General features: G+C 39.4%; 2 protein-coding genes across 6 annotated transcripts in view; one reads left to right on the top strand and one right to left on the bottom strand.

Annotated features, from left to right (window-relative positions):
* Nucleotides 1-1,760: 1,760 nt before the first annotated feature.
* On the bottom strand, nucleotides 1,761-19,370 carry ECD (ecdysoneless cell cycle regulator). 2 transcript variants are annotated; one of them, XM_060682264.2, is made up of 14 exons: nucleotides 19,122-19,370; nucleotides 17,505-17,724; nucleotides 15,419-15,536; nucleotides 15,122-15,209; nucleotides 14,741-14,919; nucleotides 14,114-14,306; nucleotides 12,332-12,460; nucleotides 10,853-10,978; nucleotides 9,694-9,779; nucleotides 6,857-6,963; nucleotides 5,133-5,313; nucleotides 2,863-2,930; nucleotides 2,468-2,685; nucleotides 1,761-2,282 (listed from the first exon to the last, which is right to left on the bottom strand). In XM_060682264.2, exons 2-14 carry the CDS (start codon nucleotides 17,704-17,706, stop codon nucleotides 2,058-2,060), a joined length of 1,920 nt encoding a protein of 639 aa, XP_060538247.2. In that variant the 5' UTR covers nucleotides 17,707-17,724; nucleotides 19,122-19,370; the 3' UTR covers nucleotides 1,761-2,057. The 2 variants fall into 2 exon arrangements, with proteins under 2 accessions (XP_060538247.2, XP_087727899.1); XM_087871773.1 differs by having other exon boundaries at nucleotides 19,112-19,320.
* The window catches only part of FAM149B1 (family with sequence similarity 149 member B1), a 22,456-nt gene continuing 17,261 nt past the window's right edge, over nucleotides 19,260-24,454 (top strand). For all 4 annotated transcript variants that reach the window (XM_060682267.2, XM_060682266.2, XM_060682270.2 and 1 more), the window contains exons 1-3: nucleotides 19,260-19,394; nucleotides 22,385-22,480; nucleotides 23,396-23,516. In XM_060682267.2, the coding sequence (XP_060538250.2) occupies nucleotides 19,345-19,394; nucleotides 22,385-22,480; nucleotides 23,396-23,516 (267 nt within the window). In that variant the 5' untranslated portion in view covers nucleotides 19,260-19,344. The remainder of the gene's footprint in view (nucleotides 19,395-22,384; nucleotides 22,481-23,395; nucleotides 23,517-24,454) is intronic.

Genomic DNA, 24,454 nt, shown 5'->3' with positions numbered 1-24,454 from the left:
ATCGGGAACCGGTCGCTGAAATAGTCGCTAGCCAGACGGCTAAAACGCGACTTGCGGCTGAAAGAGGCGAGAACCGGGAGCCTGCTGGCAATGGAGTGAATCGCGCCGAAAGGCTATCGGGCTGAGCTCCGAAGTCGCGCGCTTCTCCCTGTGTCACAAACAAAGTTACCCGGGACAGACCCCGATGGAATCCGAGGGGTCTGTAATCAGTCCTCCGCAGCAATGCTAGCCTGCGGAAAAGCCGGGAAGCGCGGCGGAGCGAACTCGCGCTCGTGCCTATTTAGCCGCCAAGGTTTAAATCGAAGCAAACGTAGCCAGGGAGTAAGCCAGAGAAAAAAACCAGTCCGTTCCGAGTCAAAAGCCTAAAGAAGATGATAATTTGAGAGGATTCTATAGACACGACTGATTCTGATCAGACCGAGCCGAAAAACTGAAGAGAGGCAGGAAGAGGCGGGACTAAGAAATTCAGTGGGCTCGGTCCTACCAATCAGCACCGTAGCAACACCCATGCATGACTGCCGTGACAGCCAATAGGAGAAAACATCATCAGTGCTAGTGAGGGGTTTGCTCTGTTTATATACAGTAGCTTGCCTTGCCAGTGTTGGTGAGGGTGTAGTTTTCTCCTTGGTCGTTCTTCGATTGGTGTATTGTTTTTTGTTTCATTGTTTGTCTGCTATTAATAACATGTTAACATGTTTGGGAGTCGATGAAGGGGTGATGAGTTGAAGAGTTTGGGGATTCCTGCGATTCCTAGACAATCGCAATTCAGAATATATGTAAAGACAATCTTAAGAGGACAAGCCTTTTACATTTGAAAAGAAAGTACTTGTACAATAATACAAAAAAAACCAGAGCCTATAGTACAGTGGACTAAAGCACACTGTTATTAACATCTGCTGCTTGCAATTACTGCAAGTTCAAATCTCACCAGGCTCAAGGTTGACTCAGCCTTCCATCCTTTCAAAGGTAGGTGAAATGAGGACCCAGATTGTGGGGGCAATAAACTGACTTTGTATAAATATACAGAAGTATGAAGGCTATTGCTTAACGCATTGTAAGCCGCCCTGAGTCTCCGGAGAAGGGCGGCATATAAATTAAAGCAAAAAAATAAAAAAAAAATTGGATTCATGGCAGAATTTATCAACATCTAGTTTGGAAATTTAATAGAGTGGACCTGAACTTTATGTAAGCTGTAGCCTAAATGCTGGCATGCAAATTCAGTTTCAGCTCTGAAGCTGAGAAGCACAAATGCTTATTGAGGAGCACACCTTTTTTGTAGTTAGTAATGGCAACAGTCGCCTGTAACTGCACCACTCACCTGTATTTAAACAGTGAAATGAAACAAAAATCTTTCTCCGATTTTGACTGCTTTATTTTATAAACAATAACCCTGCCTGCTCATACCTGTCAAATCACTAAGTTCAATCACTAAGAACTACAAGGCAGTCTCTTCCTGATGGTGCTATTCGGAATACTGCTAATTTGGAGGCATCTGTAAAATATTTAATGCCTTTCGTTTCTTGAATGCTGAGTGATGTGTTTCAGGCATTTAAAACACGCATTTGCTTCTCTGTATGTGTAACTGTTTATGTTTATACTTGTTTTGTTATGTCACTTGATTTTAATATATGTATCTCACAATAATGTATCTCACCCTATATTATTATTTCAATGTATTCCGATTGCTGAAAAGTTGTTTAACGTTTATTAGACATTGTAGATAAAGTTTTCTGTTGTTTTTTTAAAAAAAATTCAAGATGTTTGCAAGAAAATTCCAAGTATTTTAATGAGTATAAAATGGATTTCAAAAATATTTGCAAGAGTCCCATTTTCTCGGCACTTTACCATTATTATTATTATTTCAGAAAACAGATTCCACAAGATGGTTAAGTAGTTGAGAAGGATATTCCAAATGATTCAGGTCTGCAGGCAAAAGCATCTTTGGAGAAGGGTGTTTTTTGTTTAAAAAAAAATACTTTTACTTAGCAATGTATCCTTTAAACAAGGAAACCAATGAATGAATTGGTTTCCTTGTTTAATGAATCATCAATGAATTGCTAATGAGGTTTTTGGTCAGTATTATCTGGCAAATGCACTCCCATGCTCTGCAGAATGTTAGAAACAGGTCCTGCTAATCCAACTTGAGCATGATAGGATTCCAACAAGTTAGTTACAAGGTTCACATCAATGTCCACGGATGTTGTATCAGGATGTTCTTTATTCTGATTGCCTTCCAAATCCGTGTTAGGGTCTTCATGTGGAAATACTTTACCGGATCTCTCCTATGTTAAATAAAACAATATGAGAAAAATATGAGGCATTTTTGTTAACACAGTGGACTTAGAATGAAAAAAAAAGCCTGTGTGATTTCATATTATAGCTGACTTACAGGAAACAAAACTAAATAACCCCAACAGTCATTCCTTCCTCTTAAGTCACCAGAAAGATGGTCTAAATTTAAACGTACCCCTTTCTTCTGATTGGTAAAGCTTTTGCCAATAGTGGTAGATGATAATTCGTGATCCATTTCATTCATGTATGTTTGGAGATTTTCGGTGGTTTCATTCCAAGATGCTGCATCTCCTTGAGAATCGGCTTTTAAATCACTCTCTTCATCGCTGTCTAAGAATTCAAATTCTTCTTCTTCGTCTAAATCATCAGAGTCCAGCTCCTCTGAATTTGGCCCTAGAAGCAACACAGAAATGGTGTCAGAATAAGACCAAAAGCAAGTGATACTCTGGGAGAGGGAAAGGGAGGTATCCAAAACCGGTGCCCTTTGTGTGACTCCAGGACAGAGATGAGGGGGAAACTTTAAACCCAAACAATTTGATTCTGCTAATCCCTTTGCTCCAGGCAACTCACCCAGGATAGTATCCAAAGCCTCTGTGAATGAGTCAATATCAAAACTAACAGGGCCCTCAGCGGAAGACCTGAAAGTTAAGCATTCATAATTATATTTTAAGTTGGTGGTGGTTTTCGAAGTAATGATATAATACAGAAATGATTCCTTAGAATCAGCAGCAATTTCTGTGGTCAGAATGACTTTTCACCCCTTCTCCTCTCCTTTCTGGAGCAGACAGGGTAGTCAAAATGCACTGGGATTTGGTGACAATTCCCTCTCTTTTATTTTGAATGTCTAGATAGGTCCCTAACAAAATAATCAGCATGGAACTGCAGCATGTTTTCCTATGCAGATGATAAAAAGATTTTTATAAATAAATATCGATCACATAAATATTATTTTTAAATATTAAACATTATTTTTCATTGTGGCTTATATTTAAACATAAGGGTTAATCATCACTATCGATTGTGGCAGCAGGATTGAGCAAACTTGTATTTAGAACAGATACATTATTTAATTACTATTTAATTAAACTAAAGATGCAGTAATTCTTTGCTGTTATACAATTTGCCTGAATCAGGCACATGTATAGACCTTCTACATCAGGGGTCCTCAGGCCCTGTCCCACTACCAGGCTGCAGCCCAATCGAAACTGGGCTGCACAAGCGATGGGCAAGTGTGCAGCTCCACTCGCGTGAGCCCTTGTGCTTGTGCGCAAAGCTCCACTCCCATGAGTGGAGGGCACTCGCCTGCGAGCACTCTTCGGTCATACGAATGGAGCTTCGCACAAAAGCACAAGCGTCCTCTTGCTCAAGTGCCCTCCACTCGCATGAGGGGAATAGTAGAATAGAATATAACTTTATTATGGTCATAGACCAGCAATAGACATCACTGTTTACAATATATTAAAAAATAGTGCTGACATTAATAGTGGATAATAACATCCCTGTTAAGAAAATATATGTTTTCAAACAATTAGGATCACTCCCTAGTTTACGTGAGTGGAGAGCTGATACATATCCTGTTTCCCCGAAAATAAGACATCCCCTGATATCATAAGCCCAATTGGGCTTTTGACCGCATGCGCTAAAATGAGCCTCCCCCCGAAAATAAGCCCTCCCCGAAAATATTTAAACACAGAGCTGGAAATCAGGTAAGACATGTGCCCCAAAATAATAAGACCTCCCCAAAAATAAAGCCAAGCCAGTGGTGAAATGTAAAATTTGTTACTACCGGTTCTGTGGGCGTGGCTTGGTGTGGGGGGGTAATGTGACTGGGTGGACGTGGCCAACTTTTTTTTTTTAATTTTAAAAGCATTTTTTCTACAACCTTAAGAGGTTGCAGAAAAAACTGCTTTTAGAAGCCTCTGACGATCCCAGCTGAGCCGCGCGATCATCAAAGGCTTTTGGATTTTTTTTTACTTTTAAAAACATTTTTTCAGCCGAAGAGGTTGTAGAAAAAATGCTTTTAAAAGTTAAAAAAAAAGCCTCTGATTGCGCGGCTCAGCTGGGCATGGTGGGGGGGGCAGGGATTTTTGCTACCGGTTCTCCGAACCACCTGCCGCCATCACTACCAGATCAGGTGATCCGGTTCGAACCGGGAGCATTTCATCCCTGGCCAAGCGCTTATTTCGGGGTTCAAAAAAATATAAGACAGGGTCTTATTTTCGGGGAAACACGGTATGTGAGTAAATATAATTTTCCAAAAATTGTTAGAGATATCCTAAAAATTGGCACAAGTTGACAGCTATAATTCTGTAACCAATTTGTTTCTTGTGGACATTTAAAACACAGAATTTTGACACTGCACGCATGACAGCCGGGTTTGAGTCCTGGAGGAGAAAGCCTACATAAAAGTCGTCTGCCCTCCCTGGCAATCTCTCTAATAAAGGGAGTGTACCCGCTGTTTGCACCAATGGAGCTGTGTGGGTGCGCCTGCCACTCGTATACTGCCCCACACTAGGCTTGGCTGCCAAGGTGGAAAGATTGGGGACCACTGTTCTATATCATTTTATTCTGGCTATTTTTTACATGTTCTATAGAATGAGTTTTGCCACCTATTTTCTGGCAGAAATCTTCAAATTCAAATGAAGTTCAGTTCCAGGAAACTAAGCAAAAGTTGAAGCCAATAATTTTGTAAACGCTTAAAAGATAATTTACCAAGTAACAATTGTTTTTGACAGATACAAATTTGATCTTTTCACAAATTTGGCTTACGTTATTTGAAAATGATTCACCAATACAGAAATTATTACATTATATGGAAGCATGTTATATATCTAACCTACCGTGGCATTTCTGCTCCTTCGTATGTTGAGACTTTGGATATAAAAGCCTTCATGCTTTCAGCAACCTCAGTCAAGTCATAGTTCTGCTTTTCCTCTGAGGCAGAAGCAGATTGATTTGTGCCAGATGTTTCCTTAAGAATCTGATCCAGAGCATCTGGAGAAATCTCCAACCAACTGTCATCTAAAAGAGTAGCATGTAGTGTGAGGATATTTATTTATTTATTAAACAAATTTATACAGCTGCACACTGACTCTGAGTGGCTTACAGATAATAAACACATAATTAATAATAATACTGCTAACTTTAAAAATGAAAACATATATGAAAGTTGCAAACAGCTGCACATATATTAGGAAAATATGAAATGTCCAAAAAAGCTTTTAGTTTTTTACAGAAAATGTGACAGAGCTGACTAAGTCTGAATGAAGCCATGTTGCTATATGCCAAATTCAGAATCATCAGAATACTTTCCAGAGCTTGCATATCTGTCTTATATTCAACACAGCTGCCCTACTATTAGGTCCTCATATGCTACTGAGTTGGGATATTAACAATATAAGATACGACAAAAATGGTGTTATATGTGCCCAATCCAACATTCCGATGCGATATTATTCCAGTCTGTCAGATTGCCTGCTCCTCCTTACAGAGTGATTTCATTCAGTTCCTAGTTTAACTATGATATAGTGGTTCAAATAAATCTTTAAGAGAATTCCTAACGATAATCAAATTTGGATCTGGCAAGGATAAGCACATCTTATTCTGGCTTATTTTATCTAGTGTTAATAAGAATCATAAAATAATAGTGTTTTCTCAGTCTATCCTCTGAACTTAACAACATTATTATGTTGGAAGTTCAGATGATAGTGTGAAAACAACAACGATGATAGACTAATAAACAATAATAATATCCTAATGTTGAGTTCGGATGGTAGAACCAAACCTAGAACCATAGGGTTGAAAGGCACCTTGGAGGTCTTCCCGTCCAATTCCCTTCCCAAGGCAGGAGATCTTATACCATCCTGGACAAATGAATGTTAAATCTTTCCTTAAAAGCCTCCAGCAATGGGGTACCCACAACTCTGGGAGACAACTTTCAATATTGAATGGTCCTGGGATTGTAATTAGATACTTTAAAAAATCACTATCCCCATACATTTGATTAATCTCAGTTGTAGCATTTCAAACTCTGTTCTACGGCATCCTACGAAGAAAGGTATTTAATACCCTTAAGACGGGGTGGGTTGCTCCCGGTTTGGTCCGGTTCTATAGAACCAGTAGTAAAACCAGCAGGAGGCTCTGCCCACCCGCCACGACATCATCATAGGTGATCTGCGCATATGCAGAAGCGCGCATGGGTGAACAAAGCAAGCACGCACATGCGCTCCTGTTGTGAACCGGTAGTAAGGGAAGTAGAACCCACTCCTGCCCTTAAGGTAGTGGTTGTCAACCTTTTTGGCTCTGTGGACTGGCAGCAGCAGGCTTGGGAAGAGGGGATGGTTTCGCTTGTGTGAATGGAGCTTCTTGCGTGGCCTGGTTCCTAATGGGCTGCAGATTGGTGGTTGGGGCCCCTGCCTTAAAAGTATTTAATGAAATGTCGTTTTCATTCCTTTAGGATGGCCAAAAGAGCAAGAAGAACAAAAATCAATGAATAAAATAAAATAAAAATCTACATGTTTCTGTAACTCTTGATTGTTATTTTTAAAACTCTCCCACTACTTACCATCCTCTGGAGGTAGAACATCTGAGCTCTTTTTCAAATCCTCCAAATTAAAGGAATTTTTTTTTAATATCGTCAGAATTTCTTCGCCTGGGCTAACAGCAACTGAGCTATTAAAAGAAATACAACACCGAAATACAAAATTAAACATATTGAACTGGTAATGTTTAGAATTACTTTTCCACATCTGATCCAGTCATAAACTCAACTAGTAGAAAGAATTGCTTTTCGTACCCTACAGGTAGTCCTCACTTAATGATCATTCAAAATTACAATGGACTTCAAAAAAGCTACTTAAGAGCTGACCTTGAAGTTATATTGCTGCCATCCCTGCATTTCAGGCACCTGGCTCACATTTATAAGCATTTATATTTATAAGCATTTATATTTATAAGCATTTACACTTTCCAGTAGAAAATGGCTAATGGATATGCTGGATTTGCATACACATGGTTTGTTTAATAACTGTTTGATTTGCTTAACTGCAGTGGCTTGCTTTATGGTTATCGTAAAAAGGGTTGTAAAATTGAAACCAGTCATGTGGTATCTCAACATAATGACTGCAGTGACATATGACCAAAATTCTGGGCTCCATTGTGGTTATAAGGCAAGGACTACCTAAAAACAAGCTTTTCACAAAGCAAATGGGTTAAATATTTGGTTGTGATTCTATATTATTTGGAAAGTGTGATTTCCCTCCCTCTCACTTAACATCATTTTCAAGCCCAGGATCATAATTTGCTATAAATTTTGTTATAGTTTATAATGCTGTAATTTGGGTTATAACATTATAATTAGTTATTGAAAACAACAAGAAGAATAGTTTAGGGTTTTTTTTTCTTTTAGTGACCCTGCAATCTCTTGCTTCAGGGTGGGGTCAGGGCGCCGGGAGCTGAGCATTTACTGGCCTGATGCCCTTCCTGACACCTACGCAGAATTCACAAGTAATTACTCATTGCACCCAGAGAGAGAAATATTTGCCTTTGATTGTGAGGCGAGAGCTCCACCCCTAGGCCACCACATCACTCAAGAACATCTTAGGAATAGTTGATAGAACTCACTAGACCTAAGATTGACTGACTGACTGAAATAGTTGAGAGTGGATGTTCAGAACAGGAGTTAGAAAAGATTGGTGATAGGGCCCTTTTGTGTAAACCTGATTAATAAAGTTAGACAGGTGGTTTAGGATTTTTATAGCTATAAACATACTATTATTCCTATGACTGTAATTGTATCATGATGTAGAATTATTTTTACGGCCTCTGTATAAATATAAATATGTCACAGAGAGGAGGGGGACAACCTATTTTCCAAGGCACCCGAAGGCAGACAAGGAATAATGGATGGAAACTGAACAAGGAGAGATTAAACCTAGAAATAAGGAGAAATTTTCTGACAGTGAGAACAATCAACCAGTGGAACTGTCAGGTTTCGATACTATCTCAAAATAAATGAATTTCCAAACTGCCGATCTTTGAGGAAATTTTCTCTTTATTGAGCACAGCGATCTGATCCTGGCTCTTTTCGCGGTCAGAACTGACCTTTACCCCCCAATCCCTCCCTTTCTGATCCCCAATTCTCTGCTTCTCATTGGCTATCTTCCAAGCCACTTTCCCCATCTCTTCTTCGTCAGATCACAGGAATGTCTCCCCCCATTCCATCTCCGAGGAGACAGAATCTTCAAAGGGATTTAGTAGGAAAAAGTTCAAGCTTCTCCTCTCTTTATATATGTCAGTGCTGGGACGCTGACAGGAACAGCTTTGCCTTCGGAAGTTGTGGGAGCTTCATCACTGAAGGCTTTCAAGAAAAGACTGGACAGCCATCTGTCAGAAATGTATAGGGCCATTGATGGCGAACCTATGGCACACGTACCACAGGTGGCACGCAGAACCCTCTCTGCAGGCACACAAGCCGTCACCCCAACTCAGTTCCACCGTGCATGTGCATGTACTTCCCGCTGGCCTGCTGGTTTTCGGATCTCTGCTGCGAATGCACATAGCGTATGGAGACAGATGCACATGCGCAAGGAGGCGGGTCGCACAGGGGGTTGTGCACGTATACGCAGGGATCGCACATGCATGTGCGGGGCGCATGGGGGGGTCACACGCATGCATGGGGGAGCTTGGAGTCTGTGCATGCGTGGGGCGGTCACATGCACATGCGTGGGGTGCACATGCACATGCATGGGGCGCGCAGGGGGTCGTACGTGCATTGCATTATGGGTGCATGCACGCTTTCGGCACGTGACAAAAAGGCTAGCCCTCACTGGTATAGGGTCTTCTGTTTGAGCAGGGGGTTCGAGTAGATGACCTACAAGGTCCCTTTCAACTCTTGTTATTCTGTATTCTGGGTTTATTTTTGACTAGGATTGGACATTGTCCCAATTGAGTGTTATCTATGAAAATATTCTTTCCGAACCACATTTCTAACATTTTCAGAACTTATAAATCAAAATGGATAACTATAACAAATTATAACTTGGCTTTAATACATTAGCACTTTAATTATTTTAATTCCAGAATTCTGCATTCAAATATAATACTATATTTGAAATGAATACACTCAATTGAGTTTCATATGGCTTTCTCTCAGACGGTTCCAAAAATACCTATGTTCGGCAGTGGTTTCTTACTGTATTTACATTGATTTCTAGAAGACCACACATCTTTCTTTGGGGAAGAAACATTGATCAGATTACACAAGACAAACGATCTAGAAATACCCATAAGTAGTGTATTAAGCCAGCATGAGTAATACATTCTTATATTTCCACATTTAATCATGCACAGAGATTAGCAATACCAAACCTAGAAAATTAAACACAACCGATTTTATCTCACCTTCCTGAGCTGGTTACAGTCTGTAGAAAATAGTTTTCTGCCATTTGCAACTGATGAAGATACTGAGCAGAACCTTCTATTTCACCCTTTGAAAAAAAAAGAATAGTCAATGTAGGTTTTAGTCAGATACCCACAAAGGAATATACAAAAATCTGTTAATCTACAGTTACAATATATTATACCAAGATGGTGAAACACTTTCTGCAAAAGCACAAAAGTTGTTTTGCTGGTAAAAGGTCTGAAGAAGCTAAATATTTTTTTGTTTGCAATTAAATCAGACGTATAAAAGAGAACATTTGTAGCTCAGGGTTGAACTGTGGGATCCTTGATGCTCTCGGAGTGTGATGTTTTGTAGACAATTCATTACCAAACTAGGTAATTTTATCAGTGCTAATGATATTGCATAGTTGGATAATGAAATGTCTGCAACAAGAAAACCAATGAGCTTTGTCAAATCAAATCAGTCAGTGGTTTTGCATAACCCTAATCATTTCTACTTTGTTGTGTCATGTTTAGAACCCAACTATTGTTTTTTTAAGGTAATAGTACATATCACAATGATATAAACCTATCAAAGACATGATTGAATGTAGCTAATAAACATTCGTGATATAAACAAGGGCTGAACTGTGTTATTAGGAACTGAACAAAAAATATTCCAAAATACCTTTCAATCAAAAATTTCAATAGTTGGAACTTCTCCAACCTTGTTTGTGAGTGTACGCATATATAAGGAATTGCATATATGTTTACGGTCAACAGAAAGCAAACAAGACATTTAGCAGTCCAAAAATGGCTTAATTCCACGAAGCTGTATGGTCTTGTTAAAACCCCTAAAATCACCTTTAAACCACAGAAACGACCTAGAAGAATGAATCTTAACAACCGAGACAATTGCAAACTATCCTGTTGTAGATTGCATTTTGAACATCAAAGATGAAGGTATTATTTTATTATGAATATGCAATGAATAAATATTTCTTTATTTGATTTATATTCCACCATTATGTTAACAGCCCAGGGTGGTATGGACATTGCTCCTTTTAAAATATAAATTTAGGCTATGGCTTAAAGTATGGCAACATTATATCAACAACAGACCACTTCACTGAAGAGCTAAGGCAGGTTTGCTTGCTTCCAATTTATATACATATCTCACCTTAAAATAATTGTTCTTCTGGAGAGCCCTGAGAAAGCTATCCCATAATGGAACATTCAGTATTTGTTTCTTGGAATCAGGAGAAGCTGAACTATACTTTGAGCATAAAATTTCAAAGCCATGAGCCTGTGAACAAAATAGGGGGGGGGAAAAACCCAACTGTATAATATTCGCATCTTAATGTTAGAATTGTTGCAATACATTTTCAAAGTAAGGACATTTGCTTTGTATTGAACTTTAAAATCTGGTCACTCTGTGGAAACAACAGCTTGTTTGCTTAGCAATTATACAGAGTATAAAGAAGTAGTTTACTGCGGCCATTTTCTGTGATGGATTTCTTTTTCTTCCTAATCCAATCTACAGCCCTAAAATGAGCTGGTGGTCTCTCATCCAACTATTAATAGGTCCAAACTGGCTTATTTGTCAAGATTAACTAAACTCAGCTAGGTGCTGCCACCTGCCAGAGAACAATCTTTAGATGAAATACCTTAAAAGATGATTTGGAATAAAAATACACAGGGAAAACTAGAGTCGAAATCCAAATGACTGTAAAGGGAGATGCCGTGCTATATCTAGGGGAATATTTATAGTTCTTATTGCATTCTTTTAATGAAGAATTAATATAGAATATTAGAGAATGATGCATATGCTTCTGTCAAGTTAAAAAGGCTGAATAATGGGATAAATTGAGCATTATCTTAATAAGATTTTGATTTAACATTAGCTAACAAAACACCTTATTCTGAAACAACCAAATGTTTATATCCAACATCAAGAGATTTTCCTACAAATTACTTAAAAGAACTTACCCACTTTAAATACTTCTCTAAATCCTATGTTAATGCCCTCCCTTAAGCAGATCCTCAGGCCATTGCAACCATGCAAAGCTCTTCCCTCTTGCAAAGCAGGGGAAGTGAAATTAATAGAACGGTTTTATGTTTTAAGTTTTATCTTGATACTCAGGTATGACAATTACAGTCTTGAGGCCACAAGTGCCAGGCTACCTGAATAAATCCTATTATTTTTATATATATATATATATGCTATATATATATATATTTGTTTTCTGAGGTTTTCGCGGGTATTTGTATGTAGGTCTTTGGTTATTCGGGTTTTCTCCCGCGTAAAATTGGAAGTGTGTTGGCAACGTTTCGACGAAGTCTCATTCGTCATCTTCAGGCTGGTGTTCTCGGCTTCGTGCTTCCAGGAGCAATGCCCGAATAACCAAAGACCTACATATATATATATATATATATATAACCAAAGACCTAATAACCAAAGACCTACATACAAACACCCGCGAAAACCTCAGATAGTTCTACTATATGTATTTTTTTTTTAAATGACTTTAGTTTGTGTATGGTTCTGGTCTTTGGGTGCCTGTGTGTTTGCTTGTGTGCCTCTACAGGGTTTGTGTGTCTATATCTTGAAATTAATATTTTGTTGTAAAAATATTCAAGGGTCAAGGTAGATACTTACCAATTTCATGCCTAATTCATAGGCTTTGTATTGAGGATGTGAACAAGGAGGTAACGAGTAGCCACTCCGTTTGTCTGGTACAAATGTCTGTTGAACCAGTTGTGCATATAGACACTTTGTCAAAGTAACCTGAAAATATCAGAATATTTCATTAAAGATTCACTTTTCTGAAAACTTATTTGAATCTGTTTCAGCCTATTACAGTTAGTCCTTGTTTGGCAACCACAGTCGGGGCTGACATTAAGTGGCTAAGTGAAGCATCGTGATTTTATTTCGGCCCTCCTTTGCTTTACAGACTTGCAAGGGTTGTGAATGAGGGCATTGGTCACAAAGGTCAGGACTGTGTGAATGGCCGCTGTCCAAGGTAGTTGCCAAGTGAGGACTACTTGAAATATTGCTTGAAGACGTTTGTAGAGATTCTCAGTCATCCATGTCATGGTTTTTTTTATTGATTGATTGATTGATTGATTGATTGATTGGTTCGATTTATATGCCGCCCTTCTCTGGAGACTCAGGGCTGCTTACAATGCGTTAAGCAATAGCCTTCATACTTTTGTATATACCTGCTTAGTAGGGCTTTCGGCCCCCCCCAAGCGGTGTTCTTTTTTATACATAGTCAGCTTATTGCCCCCACAAACCGGGTCCTCATTTTACCTACCTTGAAAGGATGGAAGGCTGAGTCAACCTTGAGCCTGGTGAGATTTGAACTTGCAGTAATTGCAGGCAGCTGGTGTTACTTAACAGTGTTTTAGTCTGCTGTGCCACCAAGGCTTTGGTTTCCCAAAGTGCTTTTTCTGGAGGCAATTGGACTTCGTTTTTTCTTTGAAGATGTTTCGCTTCTAATAAAGACCAGCTGTCTGCAAGAGATATAAATCCTTTCATTCCCCATTATCCTGTCAGAGCTGAAGAAGCTTCTTGGATGAGAAGCAAAACATCTTCAAAGAAAAAACAAGAAAGTTGCCTCCAAAAAAAGTACCTTTGAGACAACCATGACCTGGATGACTGAGAATCTCTACAGACGTTTATCTATACAGTTTGGGTTGAGCACCCTTTGAATGGTGTGGGAGTAGGAATGGATTTCCAGAGAAAAACATTGCAGACTACAGGAACCAGGAGCACTACTCAGGTGATCCTGAGGACATAGATAAACCCCGAGTGCTTCAATGACCCTCTAAAACAGTGTTTCTCAACCTTGGCAACTTGAAGATGAATGGACTTCAACTCCCAGAATTCCCCAGCCAGCATAGCTGACTGGAGAGTTCTGGAAGTTGAAGTCCACCCAACTTCAAGTTGCCAAGGTTGAGAAACACTGCTCTAAAAGGATGCAAATGTCCAGCTGTCTGCAAGAGATATAAATCCTTCCATTCCTCACTATCCTGTCAGAGCTGAAGAAGCTTCTTGGATGAGAAGCGAAACATCTTCAAAGAAAAAACAAGAAAGTCCAGTTGCCTCCAGAAAAAGCACCTTTGCGACATTCCTTGAAGAATTATGCAAGAGCAAGCAAGAGATTATAGAATTATAGTATAATTCCATTATAGTAATTATACTATACTATAATTCTACTATATAGTAATTATGGTATAATTATAACTCTACAGTACAAGACTAACCTAATTTGCCTAATCTCCAATCTCTTGTAGAATTATACAAGAGATGGGAGATTAGACAAGTTAGGTTAGACTTAAAAGTTAGAATTAAAACCCCAAATAAATCATTCGTAAATCACATACAATAAGGTGAATTAATTGCGAAGACTAACTCAGAAGCTTAATCCGCACTTACTGATGCCATCACACATGTTTCAGGGGGGAAGGTTTTGAAAATGCGGCATGCTTTTAAATCAATGGGATCTCGAAGGTAAAAAGCTTGGACTGCTGCTGACACTAACGCAGGACGCTGCCTCAGAACTACTGCAATGCCTGCTGGAAGATAACAGTGAGCTCGATGAAGAAAGGTCTGGATCTTCTCAGGATACCTACGGCACAAAATTGCAACGAGGTGCAAAAAAATAATAATAATAAGAGACATAATCATGGTAGAGACAACTCTTCTTATAGGTTAGAATATAAAGGGGAGAACTGGATAATCTGCAATGTTTTATTTATTTTTATTTCAGTAAAATGTTGCATGATGTTACTTCCCAATATATGAATAAAAATAACTTCTATAAATAAATGTATATGAACCAGCATATCAGGTATTGTATATACAGTTGTAACAGTATATATTTTGTTACCGTGTTTCCCCAAAAATAAGACCGTCTTATATTTTTTTGAACCCTGAAATAAGCGCTTGGTCTTATTGCCATGCGCTCAAAAGCCCGATTGGGCTTATTATCAGGGGATGTCTTATTGTGGGGGAAACAGGATATTTATATCTGAATATGTATATTCAGATTCAGTCACTTACCCTTTGATTCGTTTATATACTGCTGCTTTAATAGATTTTGAAGCCACAAAATCCTCAGAATGGCCAGAAAACAATTTCAGGACCTGGGGAATTGTAGGGTTTATACCAGGTAGTAATTTCTTCCTTTCAGGAGTATTTGGTAATGGAATTATGCATAATTCTCCACTATGAAAGAACACCTGACAAAAAATATATATATATACAGTTATTAAATCTGACAGTTTTTTGATAGTGTCTCAAAAATTATCAAGTCTATGACTGAAAGGGTAAAGTCTTCCAAGATCTCACAGAAAACAATAATGAAGAAATTCAAAATAAGATTACAATATATATGCCTATAAATTTAGCTTTTTAGGTATTTGACATTCTTAACTCTCTTACCCGATGGATGCTGTTTTCAGGACTCAACCATTTTGGAAGGTAGTCAGCTGCTTCTATCAGAAGGAATTCACCATCGTTATCATCCACTCTATTCAAATAAAAAGTATTCACTCATAATATGGAATTAGTGTGTCCTAATTTAATTCAATGAATATGGATATCATGCTTTAATGCAGTCTTTATTCACAGAACCCCCCCCTCCAAATTTTATTTCAGTAAAATGTCTACAAAAAATGCTTTGCAGACGCGTTACAAAGAGCAACTAAAATCGTCTATGTAATCAGCAAATAAAAATACCTAGCTAATAATTCTGGAAATTCCTTTGTAATTTCTTTTATGAGGTAAACAATAAACCATTCATCTTCAATGTTATCTCCAAACTTTGTGTGACCAGCAATATGAGCAGGTAGATTTCCTAGAAAGAACAGACGTTATTAGATTATTTCCAAAACACATTTGGCAGTCAATCCTAGTATCAGTATCTTATTTATCAATTTACAGCAACTCAGGACAGATCATAAAAGATTAAAAGCAGTGAAACTTAATACCAAAATTTAAACAGCATATGCCTGGGCCTAAAGCATTCTATCCATCCATACAAAGACAAACAAACTAAAGTGACAGACAGAAGAATTTGATTTAAATCAGTTGACCAATAAAAGTACAATCAATAAAACAACACAAAACAATCCCCCTAACAATAATTATTAGCCACCATTTGTGAGACAAACCTATATATAATGTAGCAAAATTTTGCTATTTTTAGAGATTTAACTTGCTCTTCGTTATTTAACAAATACTGTACATAGATTCCCAGATAGATTTTAAGTACAGGTAGTCCTTGGCTTACAACCATTTGTTTAGTGACCATTCAAAATTACAATGGCCACTAAAAAGAGTTACTTATGTCCATTGCAGCCTCCCCATGATATGGGATCAAAATTGTTCACGCTTATTCCCATGGTCACATGATCAAAATTCAGATGCTTGGAAACTAGTTCATATTTATGACAGTCGTAGTATCCCAGGGTCATGTGATCACCTTTTGCTACTTTCTGACAAGCAAAGTCAATGGGGAAGCCAGATTCACTTAACCATTGTTACTAACTTAACAACTGCAGTGATTCACTTGACAACTATGGCAAGAAAGTTCGTAAAATGAGGAAAACTCACTTAACTGTCTTTCTTAGCAACAGAATTTTATTTTAAAAAAAAATTGATTTATATGCCGCCCTTCTCCGGAGACTCAGGGCGGCTTACAATGCGCTAAGCAATAGCCTTCATTCTTTTGTATATTTATACAAAGTCAACTTATTGCCCCCACAACTGGGTCCTCAATTTACCTACCTTAGAAAGGATGGAAGGCTGAGTCAACCTTGAGCCTTGGCGAGATTCGAACCTGCAGTAATTGCAGGCAGCTGGTCTTAATAACCAGCTTAATAACAGGGTGCCTTAGACCACTGTACTACCAAGGCTCAATTGTGGCTTGGAATGGATTATCTTATTGTAATCATGTCAAAATATTACTCGAATAACTGCAAATTTGTCACATATACACAGCGGCTTCATTTTCCCCCCTTCGTACTACTCTTTGTCTGCATTTAAATCTTGCGGAGTAACAATTTGTTACAACTTATTTTACACAATTAACACTATTTTTTAAAAAAATCTGTATTCAGTACTAGAGATTGACAAGAAGATAATCAAGATAAAGCAAAGAAACAGCAGGGGCAAGAGAAAGAGAAAGGAATAGTACAATTTTCTCACAATTAGGATAAACAACTGAACGGGTATGGGCGATCCTTTTGGCCTGACTGCCCTTCAAAGGGCTTAGGAGCATATCTCATTGAAGTCACTGGAGAATTACATTTTTCCTGTTTTTCCCAATTTTTTATGCTGCCAAAAATGACAGCTTTGCTGTGGAAAACTGCATTACTGAAAGGTGGCAATTTTGTCACCAAATTTTGGCATGTGATTTGGGGATGTTGTGGGTACAGAAAAATGGGGGTTGGCAAACTGTTTGCCGTCCATGGTTTAATCGACTTTGGCTTAAGAGTGTTTGTAATTTTACCTTTTTAAACAACAGATAAACATATAATATAAAAACTTAACATAAGGCTGTTTTTTATATTAAAAAAGTTTTGTATGACTATTAAATCTTAACCAGTTTCAAGCTATCTCAATTTGAAACATAAACAATAACCATGTTGTTTCTTGAGAAAATAAACTGTGAAGAACACTGCCACCAGCACAGTGAGAATACCACTTCCTCCCCTCATTTTTCAAAACATCCACTGCAAAGTGCTTAAGGAGGAAGATAATGTTACAGTAGAATTGCTAGTGTGCATAAAGACAGAATTAGATATACCGGTAATTGTTTTACCTTTTGCAGGTTTGTACTTTAGATTAAATGACTCATTTTGCCAGATGTAGGAAACCAGGATAGGGGCAAAATGTGCTAGTATTCTTTCAATATATTGCTGTAGGATGTCTTGATGATGTTCTGTGTCTTCTGATTCATGTATCAGGAATAACTGGTAATGGACTGCATCGTCAACAGTCACAAAACCTAGCTCCTTCTCCATTCTGCATCACACAGGCCTCTTTAAAAAGAGAAACATTTTAAAGCCGTTTCTATAAACTTTGCCCCAATATTAAAATGCCAGCATGGAAACAAATGAACTATTTGCTATTGCTACCCAACTGATTTGTCAATCTTAAAAGGAATCATCCTTTAAAAAGAATCCCTTTTATTGTTTTTATAAATCCTTAGTAACACCACGCCTGGTATACCGCATCCAGTTTTGGTCACCGCATTACAAATAAGTTGTTGAGATTTTGGAAAAAGTGCAGGGAAGAACAACAAAGATGATGAAAGGCCTGGAGACTAACACATATAAAGAACGGTTGCAGGATTTGGGTTTGGCTAGTCTAAATCAGGGATCAGTAACCTGCGGCTCTGGAGCCATATGTGTCTCTTTCACCCCTCTGCTGCGGCTCCCCGTCACTCAAAATATGCGTCGCAACCACCAATGTGCAACATCCACTGGCACGTGATTTATTGAGCTTTTCAACCCCCGGTATGCCAACCATGGATAAATCCAAGAAAAGTTTCAGAAGAAAACAGAACATTTAATTCAACTACATATCCTAGTTTTGTGGCCGCTTAAGAAATAGTCAGGCATGGGAAGGGTTTTGTGGCTCCCGGTGTTTTCTTTTTTGGGGGAAACAGGTCCAAATAGCTCTCTGAGTGTTTTAAGGTTGCAGACCTCTGGTCTAGAGAAAAGAAGGACTAGTATTCCAGTATTTGAGGGGCTGCCACACAGAAGGATGGGTGGGTGTCAACTTATTTTCCCAACCACCAGAAGACAAGAAAGGAGAGAAGCAACCTAGAACTAAGGAGAAATTTCCTGACAGTGAGAGCAATCAATATCAATGGAGAAGCTTCCCTCCATTAGTTTTGGGTGCTCCATCAATGGAGGTTTTGAAGAAGAGACTGGGCAGCCACTTGCCTGAAATGGTATAGGGTCTCCTGCTTGAGCAGGGGGCTGGACTAGAAGACCTCCAAGGCCCCTTCCAGCTCTATTCTGACTTTCCCATTTCCTCTCAGGCACTCTTTTCAATTCAACGAAGACAGAGGTCTTCAAACATGGCCGCTTTAAGGCTTGTGGACTTCAACTCCCAGAATTCTCCAGCCAGCATAACATAGCTGGCTGGAGAATTCTGGGAGTTGAAGTCCACAAGTCTTAAAGCGGCCATGTTTGAAGACCTCTGAACTAAGAGCTACATAAATAAGTTACTTCATTCGCTTTGAAGTTGCTCTAGTCTTCGCAAAGGAACAAGGCAAACTTTTATTAAACATCCCCGCCTCTTCCTCTTTTCTAGATAAATATGGATATTCCCATACTGCTGCCGATAAACCAGAGGGGGAAAAAAAAATGGACGCCCCGCCAAGAAGCAGCAGCTCCGCTCCGAGACTAAACGACCCACCGGCACTCACCGCAGGGCCGCCGACTTCACCGCCTGGGCGCTCTAAGCTGCTCTGACGTCATCGCTGCGCGCCGCGGCCCTCCCTCCCTCCCTCCCCTCTCGCCACCATAGAGAAGAGACTTCCGCTCGGCCGGAGAGGCAAGAGAAGGAGGGGGCGTCGCCATGGCGGCCGGGGCCGAGCCGGCCAGCCGGCTGCGCCGACGAGGACCGAGATGAGCCGCTGAGGCGGGAGGATGATCTCGCGATACACCCGGAAGCCGGTGCCCCCCGACGTCCAGGGGATGTGAGTGACGTTCTCTTGGGCCAAACCCGAGGCGCGGGTCCCTCGGAGCCTTTCCCAGGCGCTGCCAGCCCTTCCGGAGAAGCGGTCTGCCTTCCAGGGAGCCCTGCGGCGGCCTGACGAGGCTCTCTTCGCCGCCGCCTCTCTCGAAATTCCTCTGGGTTATTCCCACGTTCTTTGGCTCGAGGGCTGCCGGGGAGGAGGGCTCCCCCTAGCGGTTTGAGGCAGCATCGCACCCGCGCCTGCTGCAGATTTCTTAAAAGACAAGCGGGAGGGAGGTTAGTCAAATCCCAGGTCTGTGAGAGGAGTGAGCTCTGGGCTTCGTTGGGAAATGCTCCAATGAATCAATCAGAATAGAGCTGGAAGGGGCCTTGGAGGTCTTCTAGTCCAGCCTCCTGTTCAAGAAGGAGACCTCATACCATTTCAGACAAGTGGCTCAATCATGAATGAATCAGAGTAGAGCTGGAAGGGACCTTGGAGGTCTTCTAGTCCAGCCCCCTGTTCAAGAAGGAGACCCCAGACCATTTCAGACAAGTGGCTCAATCATGAATCAATCAGAGTAGAGCTGGAAGGGACCTTGGAGGTCTTCTAGTCCAGCCCCCTGCTCAAGCAGGAGATCCTATACCATTTCAGACAAGTGACTGTCCAGTCTCTTCTTCAAAACCTCCAGTGATGAAGCACCCACAACTTTTGACCGCAAGCTGTTCCTCTGGTTAATTGTTCAGACTGTTGGGAAGTTTCTTCTCAATTCCTGGTTGCTTCTCTCCTTGATTAGTTTCCATCCATTGTTTCTTGTCCTGTCCTCTGGTGCTTTGGAGAATAATTTGACCCTCTCTTCTTTGTGGCAGCCTCTCAAATACTGGAATACTGCTATCATGTCCACCCTAGTCCTTCTTTTCTCTAGACTAGTCAAACCCAAATCCTCCAACCGTTCTTCATATTTTTAGCCTCCAGGTCTTTAATCGTCTTAGTTGTTCTTCTTCGCACTTTTTCCAAAGTCTCAACACCTTTTTATGTAATGATGTGACCAAAACTGGATGCCAGTCTCTTCTTTAAAACCTCCACTATTGGAGCCCCCACAACTTCTGAAGGGAAGCCATTCCACTGATTAATTGTCCTCACTGTTAGGAAAAGTTTTTCCTTAATTCCAGGTTGCTTCTCTCCTTGATTACTTGCCATCCATTGTTTCTTGTCCTGCCCTCTGGTGCTTTGTAGAATAATTTGACCCCCTCTTCTTTGTGGCAGCCCCTCAAATACTGGAATACTGCTATCATGTCACCCCTAGTCCTTCTTTTCTCTAGACTGGGCCATACCCAAATTCTACAAATTCTTCATATGTTTTAGTCTCCAGTTCTTTAATGATCTTAGTTGCACTTCTTTGCACTTTTTCCAAAGTCTCAACATCTTTTTTTGCAATGTGGTGACCAAAACTGGATGTAGTATTCCAGGTGTGGCCTTATTAAGGCTTTATATAGCTGTACTAATACTTCACATGATTTTGATTCTAGGCCTCTGTTTATACAATCAAGGATTGTACTGGCTTTTTTGGGTGCCGGCTCATGTTTAAGTGATTGTTCACTAAATCGCCAAGATCTCTCTCACAGTTACTGTTTTTCAGCCAGGATTCGCCTAATTTGTACTTGTGCCTTTGGTTTTTCCTGCCTAGGTGTAAAACCTTGCTGTTCTCCACATTAAATTTCATGTTTTTGGATAGAGCCCATTGCTCAAATCTGTCAAGATCTTTTTGGATCCTGAGCTTGACTTCTGAGGTCTTTCAATCTGCGTGTCCCTGGATAGAGTATTACCTTTCCCATTACATTGAACAGACAGGAAAGCTTTATGATTTTCATGAGGAGCGGAAATGCAGAGGCATAGCATATTTCACTTACAGTGGCATGAAAAGTTCAGATTTCTCTTTATCATTTCAGGAAGAATTAAAACTAGGGCACTAAACCATGATTTGTTGAGGCATGATGCACTGCTTACACCTCTGGGTTGCATTTGCACAATATGCAAAGAAAAGCAGAGATTTCACAAGTTTAGTCATTTCTGGGTTTGTACAGCCATGATTAGTAACTGGGTTCTCATAACATGCTAAATAAAAAGATGAGTGCAGTACAAGTAGGCCTTGACTTACAACCACAACAAAGCCTAAAATATCTGTTGCTAAGTAAGACAGTTGTTAATAGAGTTTTGCCACATTTTACAACCATTTTATACAGATGTTATGTGAATCACTGCAATTGTTAAATGAATCTGGCTTCCCCATTGACTGCTTGTTGGAAGCCAGCTAGAAAGTTCACAGATAGTGATCACTTGACATCATTATGCTGTAACTGTTGTAAATACATGCCAGTTTCCAAGCATCTGAATTTTGATCATGTGACTATAGTGATGCTTCAACAATCATAAGTGTGAAAACGAAGCACAAGTCCCTTTTTTCCAGTACTATTGTAACTTTAAATGGATTACTAAACATTAGTTGTAAATGAGGATTACCTGTAATTCCCACCTTGTTTGAACCAGAACTTTGTTTTTTTTAATTTACTTCAGGGAGGAGAGGCATGAAATAACGCTGCATTATATACATTTATATAACAGTGCTAGGACATCCATGGACTTCTTGTTCAAATATTCTTTGAAATATTCTTTCCTATTCTTTCCTTCTTTCCTATTAACCAAAAGTTATTAGGAAAATTGGGACCTTGTAAGGCTACAGTAAATTTCCCTTGTCAGGATTGCATAGGCTGATTGATTTTTCTACAGAGCTGGAGTGAACCTCAGTTTTTTTGGGTTCATGAACTATGGTTGGGCGGGTTGATCAGGGTGCTTTTAAGAGAGAATTGGCAAAAGGTTTGTAGCTCATAAACTAGGAATTTTCTGTTGATGTTAATGAGAATACAATACACTTTCTGATGATTTTAATGCTTTCTGTTTACTGATTTGAAGAAATTCAGTGTCACCAAGCAAATGACATTTTTATTTATTTTCAGTCGAGGACTTACAAAGAATACCTTAGAACATCATCCCCTGCCGGACTCACTGGATGACAGTTACCCATCCACTGAAAGTCAAGAAGATATTTCAAGGTATTGGGATATATAATTAATTAATTGTGGTGGAAGGTTAGGAAAGAAAAAGTTATAAAAGAAGCATTCTTATATCCATTTCCCCCCTTTTTTAAACCTCTGTTCAAAAGCCATATTAAATAGCTGTGTTTGGACATGATGCTAGGATCAAAAGGAACAAGCCATACCGTACAATCAGTGACTGTATTTGGTCATGATGATAGAGCACAACCATTCTGGAAACCAACAATGAGTGTTTGTACAAAGCAAAATAAGTTTTAAATAGACTCATTATATAGCAGAAGCATTAGGAACACATTTTTTTTCATTCAATTTATATGGCTGCCCAACTCACTGTCAGTGATTTTGGGCACTTTGGATTCTTGATTCTTGATGAACGTATTTTTTCTTTTATGTACTGGAGCGTATGCACCAAGACAAATTCCTTGTGTGTCCAATCATACTTGGCCAATAAAAAATTCTATTCTATTCTATTCTATTCTATTCTATTCTATTCTATTCTATTCTATTCTATTCTATTCTATTCTATTCTATTCTATTCTATTCTATTCTATTCCAAAGATAAAATGTGTGTGTATATAATGAAGGAGAAGAGCGTGCATAGCTGATGGGAGGAGCGGAATTGCATTCCCACAAGCACTCCAAGTCCAATCCTCCCGAATTCCATTGATCCTTTTCTGATGCCAATTTAACTGCTGAACTTTAGTTGGCCAGATTCTTGTGTATAGGCTTGGGGGGAAAAAATTACCAGTGATCCTGACTCTTTGCATCTGACATTTTACACACACACACACACACACACACACACACACACACACACACTTTCATTTGAAAAATTAAGTCACCAGTATGCATATTACCTTCTCTCAAGATTGATTACCTTTTTTCTCTTTCCCTCCAAAATATGCATTTTAGTGAGTCTGAAAGTACAAAAGAGCCACACTATCAAGCAGACAATGCAAACTCATGGTCTGCTTGTCAGAGCTTCACAGGCACCTCCACTGAAGACAGTTCTGTTTTTTCTTGGGGCTATGATGTGAGTATTGTCCTTTAACTTTAAATTACAGCAGTGGTTCTTAACATTTTCTTCACCACAGACCCTGTTAAATGCCTTTTGTGGCCACAGACCATGGCTATTGACTCCCAAAGCTCAAGTTTTAAATCATAATGAATGAAGGCGAATATACGTGTCCCAAGATAATGTTGCAAGATCCAACCTGGGTCGGTCACTGGGACCTGATGTTTTGTCTTCAGAGCTTTCGGGCTCGTGCTTGAGCCCATCTTAAGGGAACTTCCCTCGAGCAAAATGTGTGCTGTTCTGTGTGTGGTATTTAAATCCTGTTGTATGTAGATTTTTAGTTGTTGATTAGGATGTGTTGATGGCTGGCTTTTAAGTGAATAGCTGTGGTATGCTTGTGCTGCCCAGCCCTTGCCTTCTGAGTACTTGATAGGTTGGTGGTAAATCAGCACTCCTATTGACTGAGGGGCTTGTTTCACAGGCTTCCATCACTTTCCTGGCTGTTTTTGTGCCTGCTCATCCAACAATCTTAGTAGCTGCAAAATTGGATGTGTGTCCTTGTTCATTAAATCATAACATTTCTTCAAGCCTTTGCAGACCTCCTGTAATGATATCACGCCCCCCCCCCCCCAGTGGTCCATGGACCACAGGTTAAGAACCACTGAATTATAACATTTGATTGAATAAATTTCAACTCTCATAAGAATCTATGTATGCTTTCGCATTTTGATCTCGAAGAATGAGCTCACGAATGAGTTTGTAAGAGAGCCTCTTTTTTAAAAAAAAATATTTCTGTTTAAAAAATCGAAATCAAAATTGAATGACCTTGATCATTATTATGATTTCCAAAAGCAATTGTTTTTCTATTTTTCATCTGAATATTTTCTTTTTCTAATTTGGTAAACCTGAAGATCTATTAAGCTTAGGATGCCTTGGTTTATTTTCTCATCTATTTT

The sequence above is a fragment of the Pantherophis guttatus genome, chromosome 6 (assembly GCF_059756535.1).
Source record: "Pantherophis guttatus breed Tessera chromosome 6, ASM5975653v1, whole genome shotgun sequence".
In the NCBI taxonomy this organism is placed as follows: Eukaryota; Metazoa; Chordata; class Lepidosauria; order Squamata; family Colubridae; genus Pantherophis; species Pantherophis guttatus.
Note: the sequence above shows the minus strand (reverse complement) of the source record. Positions and strands in the feature narration are given on the sequence as shown.

Excerpts from the sequence above, each read along its gene's own strand:
- ECD (XM_060682264.2), bottom strand. The coding sequence starts at position 17,706 with ATGGAGAAGGAGCTAGGTTTTGTGACTGTTGACGATGCAGTCCATTAC. Across the intron at positions 14,920-15,121 it reads CTGAAAACAGCATCCATCGG|GTGTTCTTTCATAGTGGAGA; the intron begins GTAAGAGAGTTA and ends ATTTTTTGTCAG. Across the intron at positions 9,780-10,852 it reads AGAAGAACAATTATTTTAAG|GGTGAAATAGAAGGTTCTGC; the intron begins GTGAGATATGTA and ends TTTTTTTCAAAG.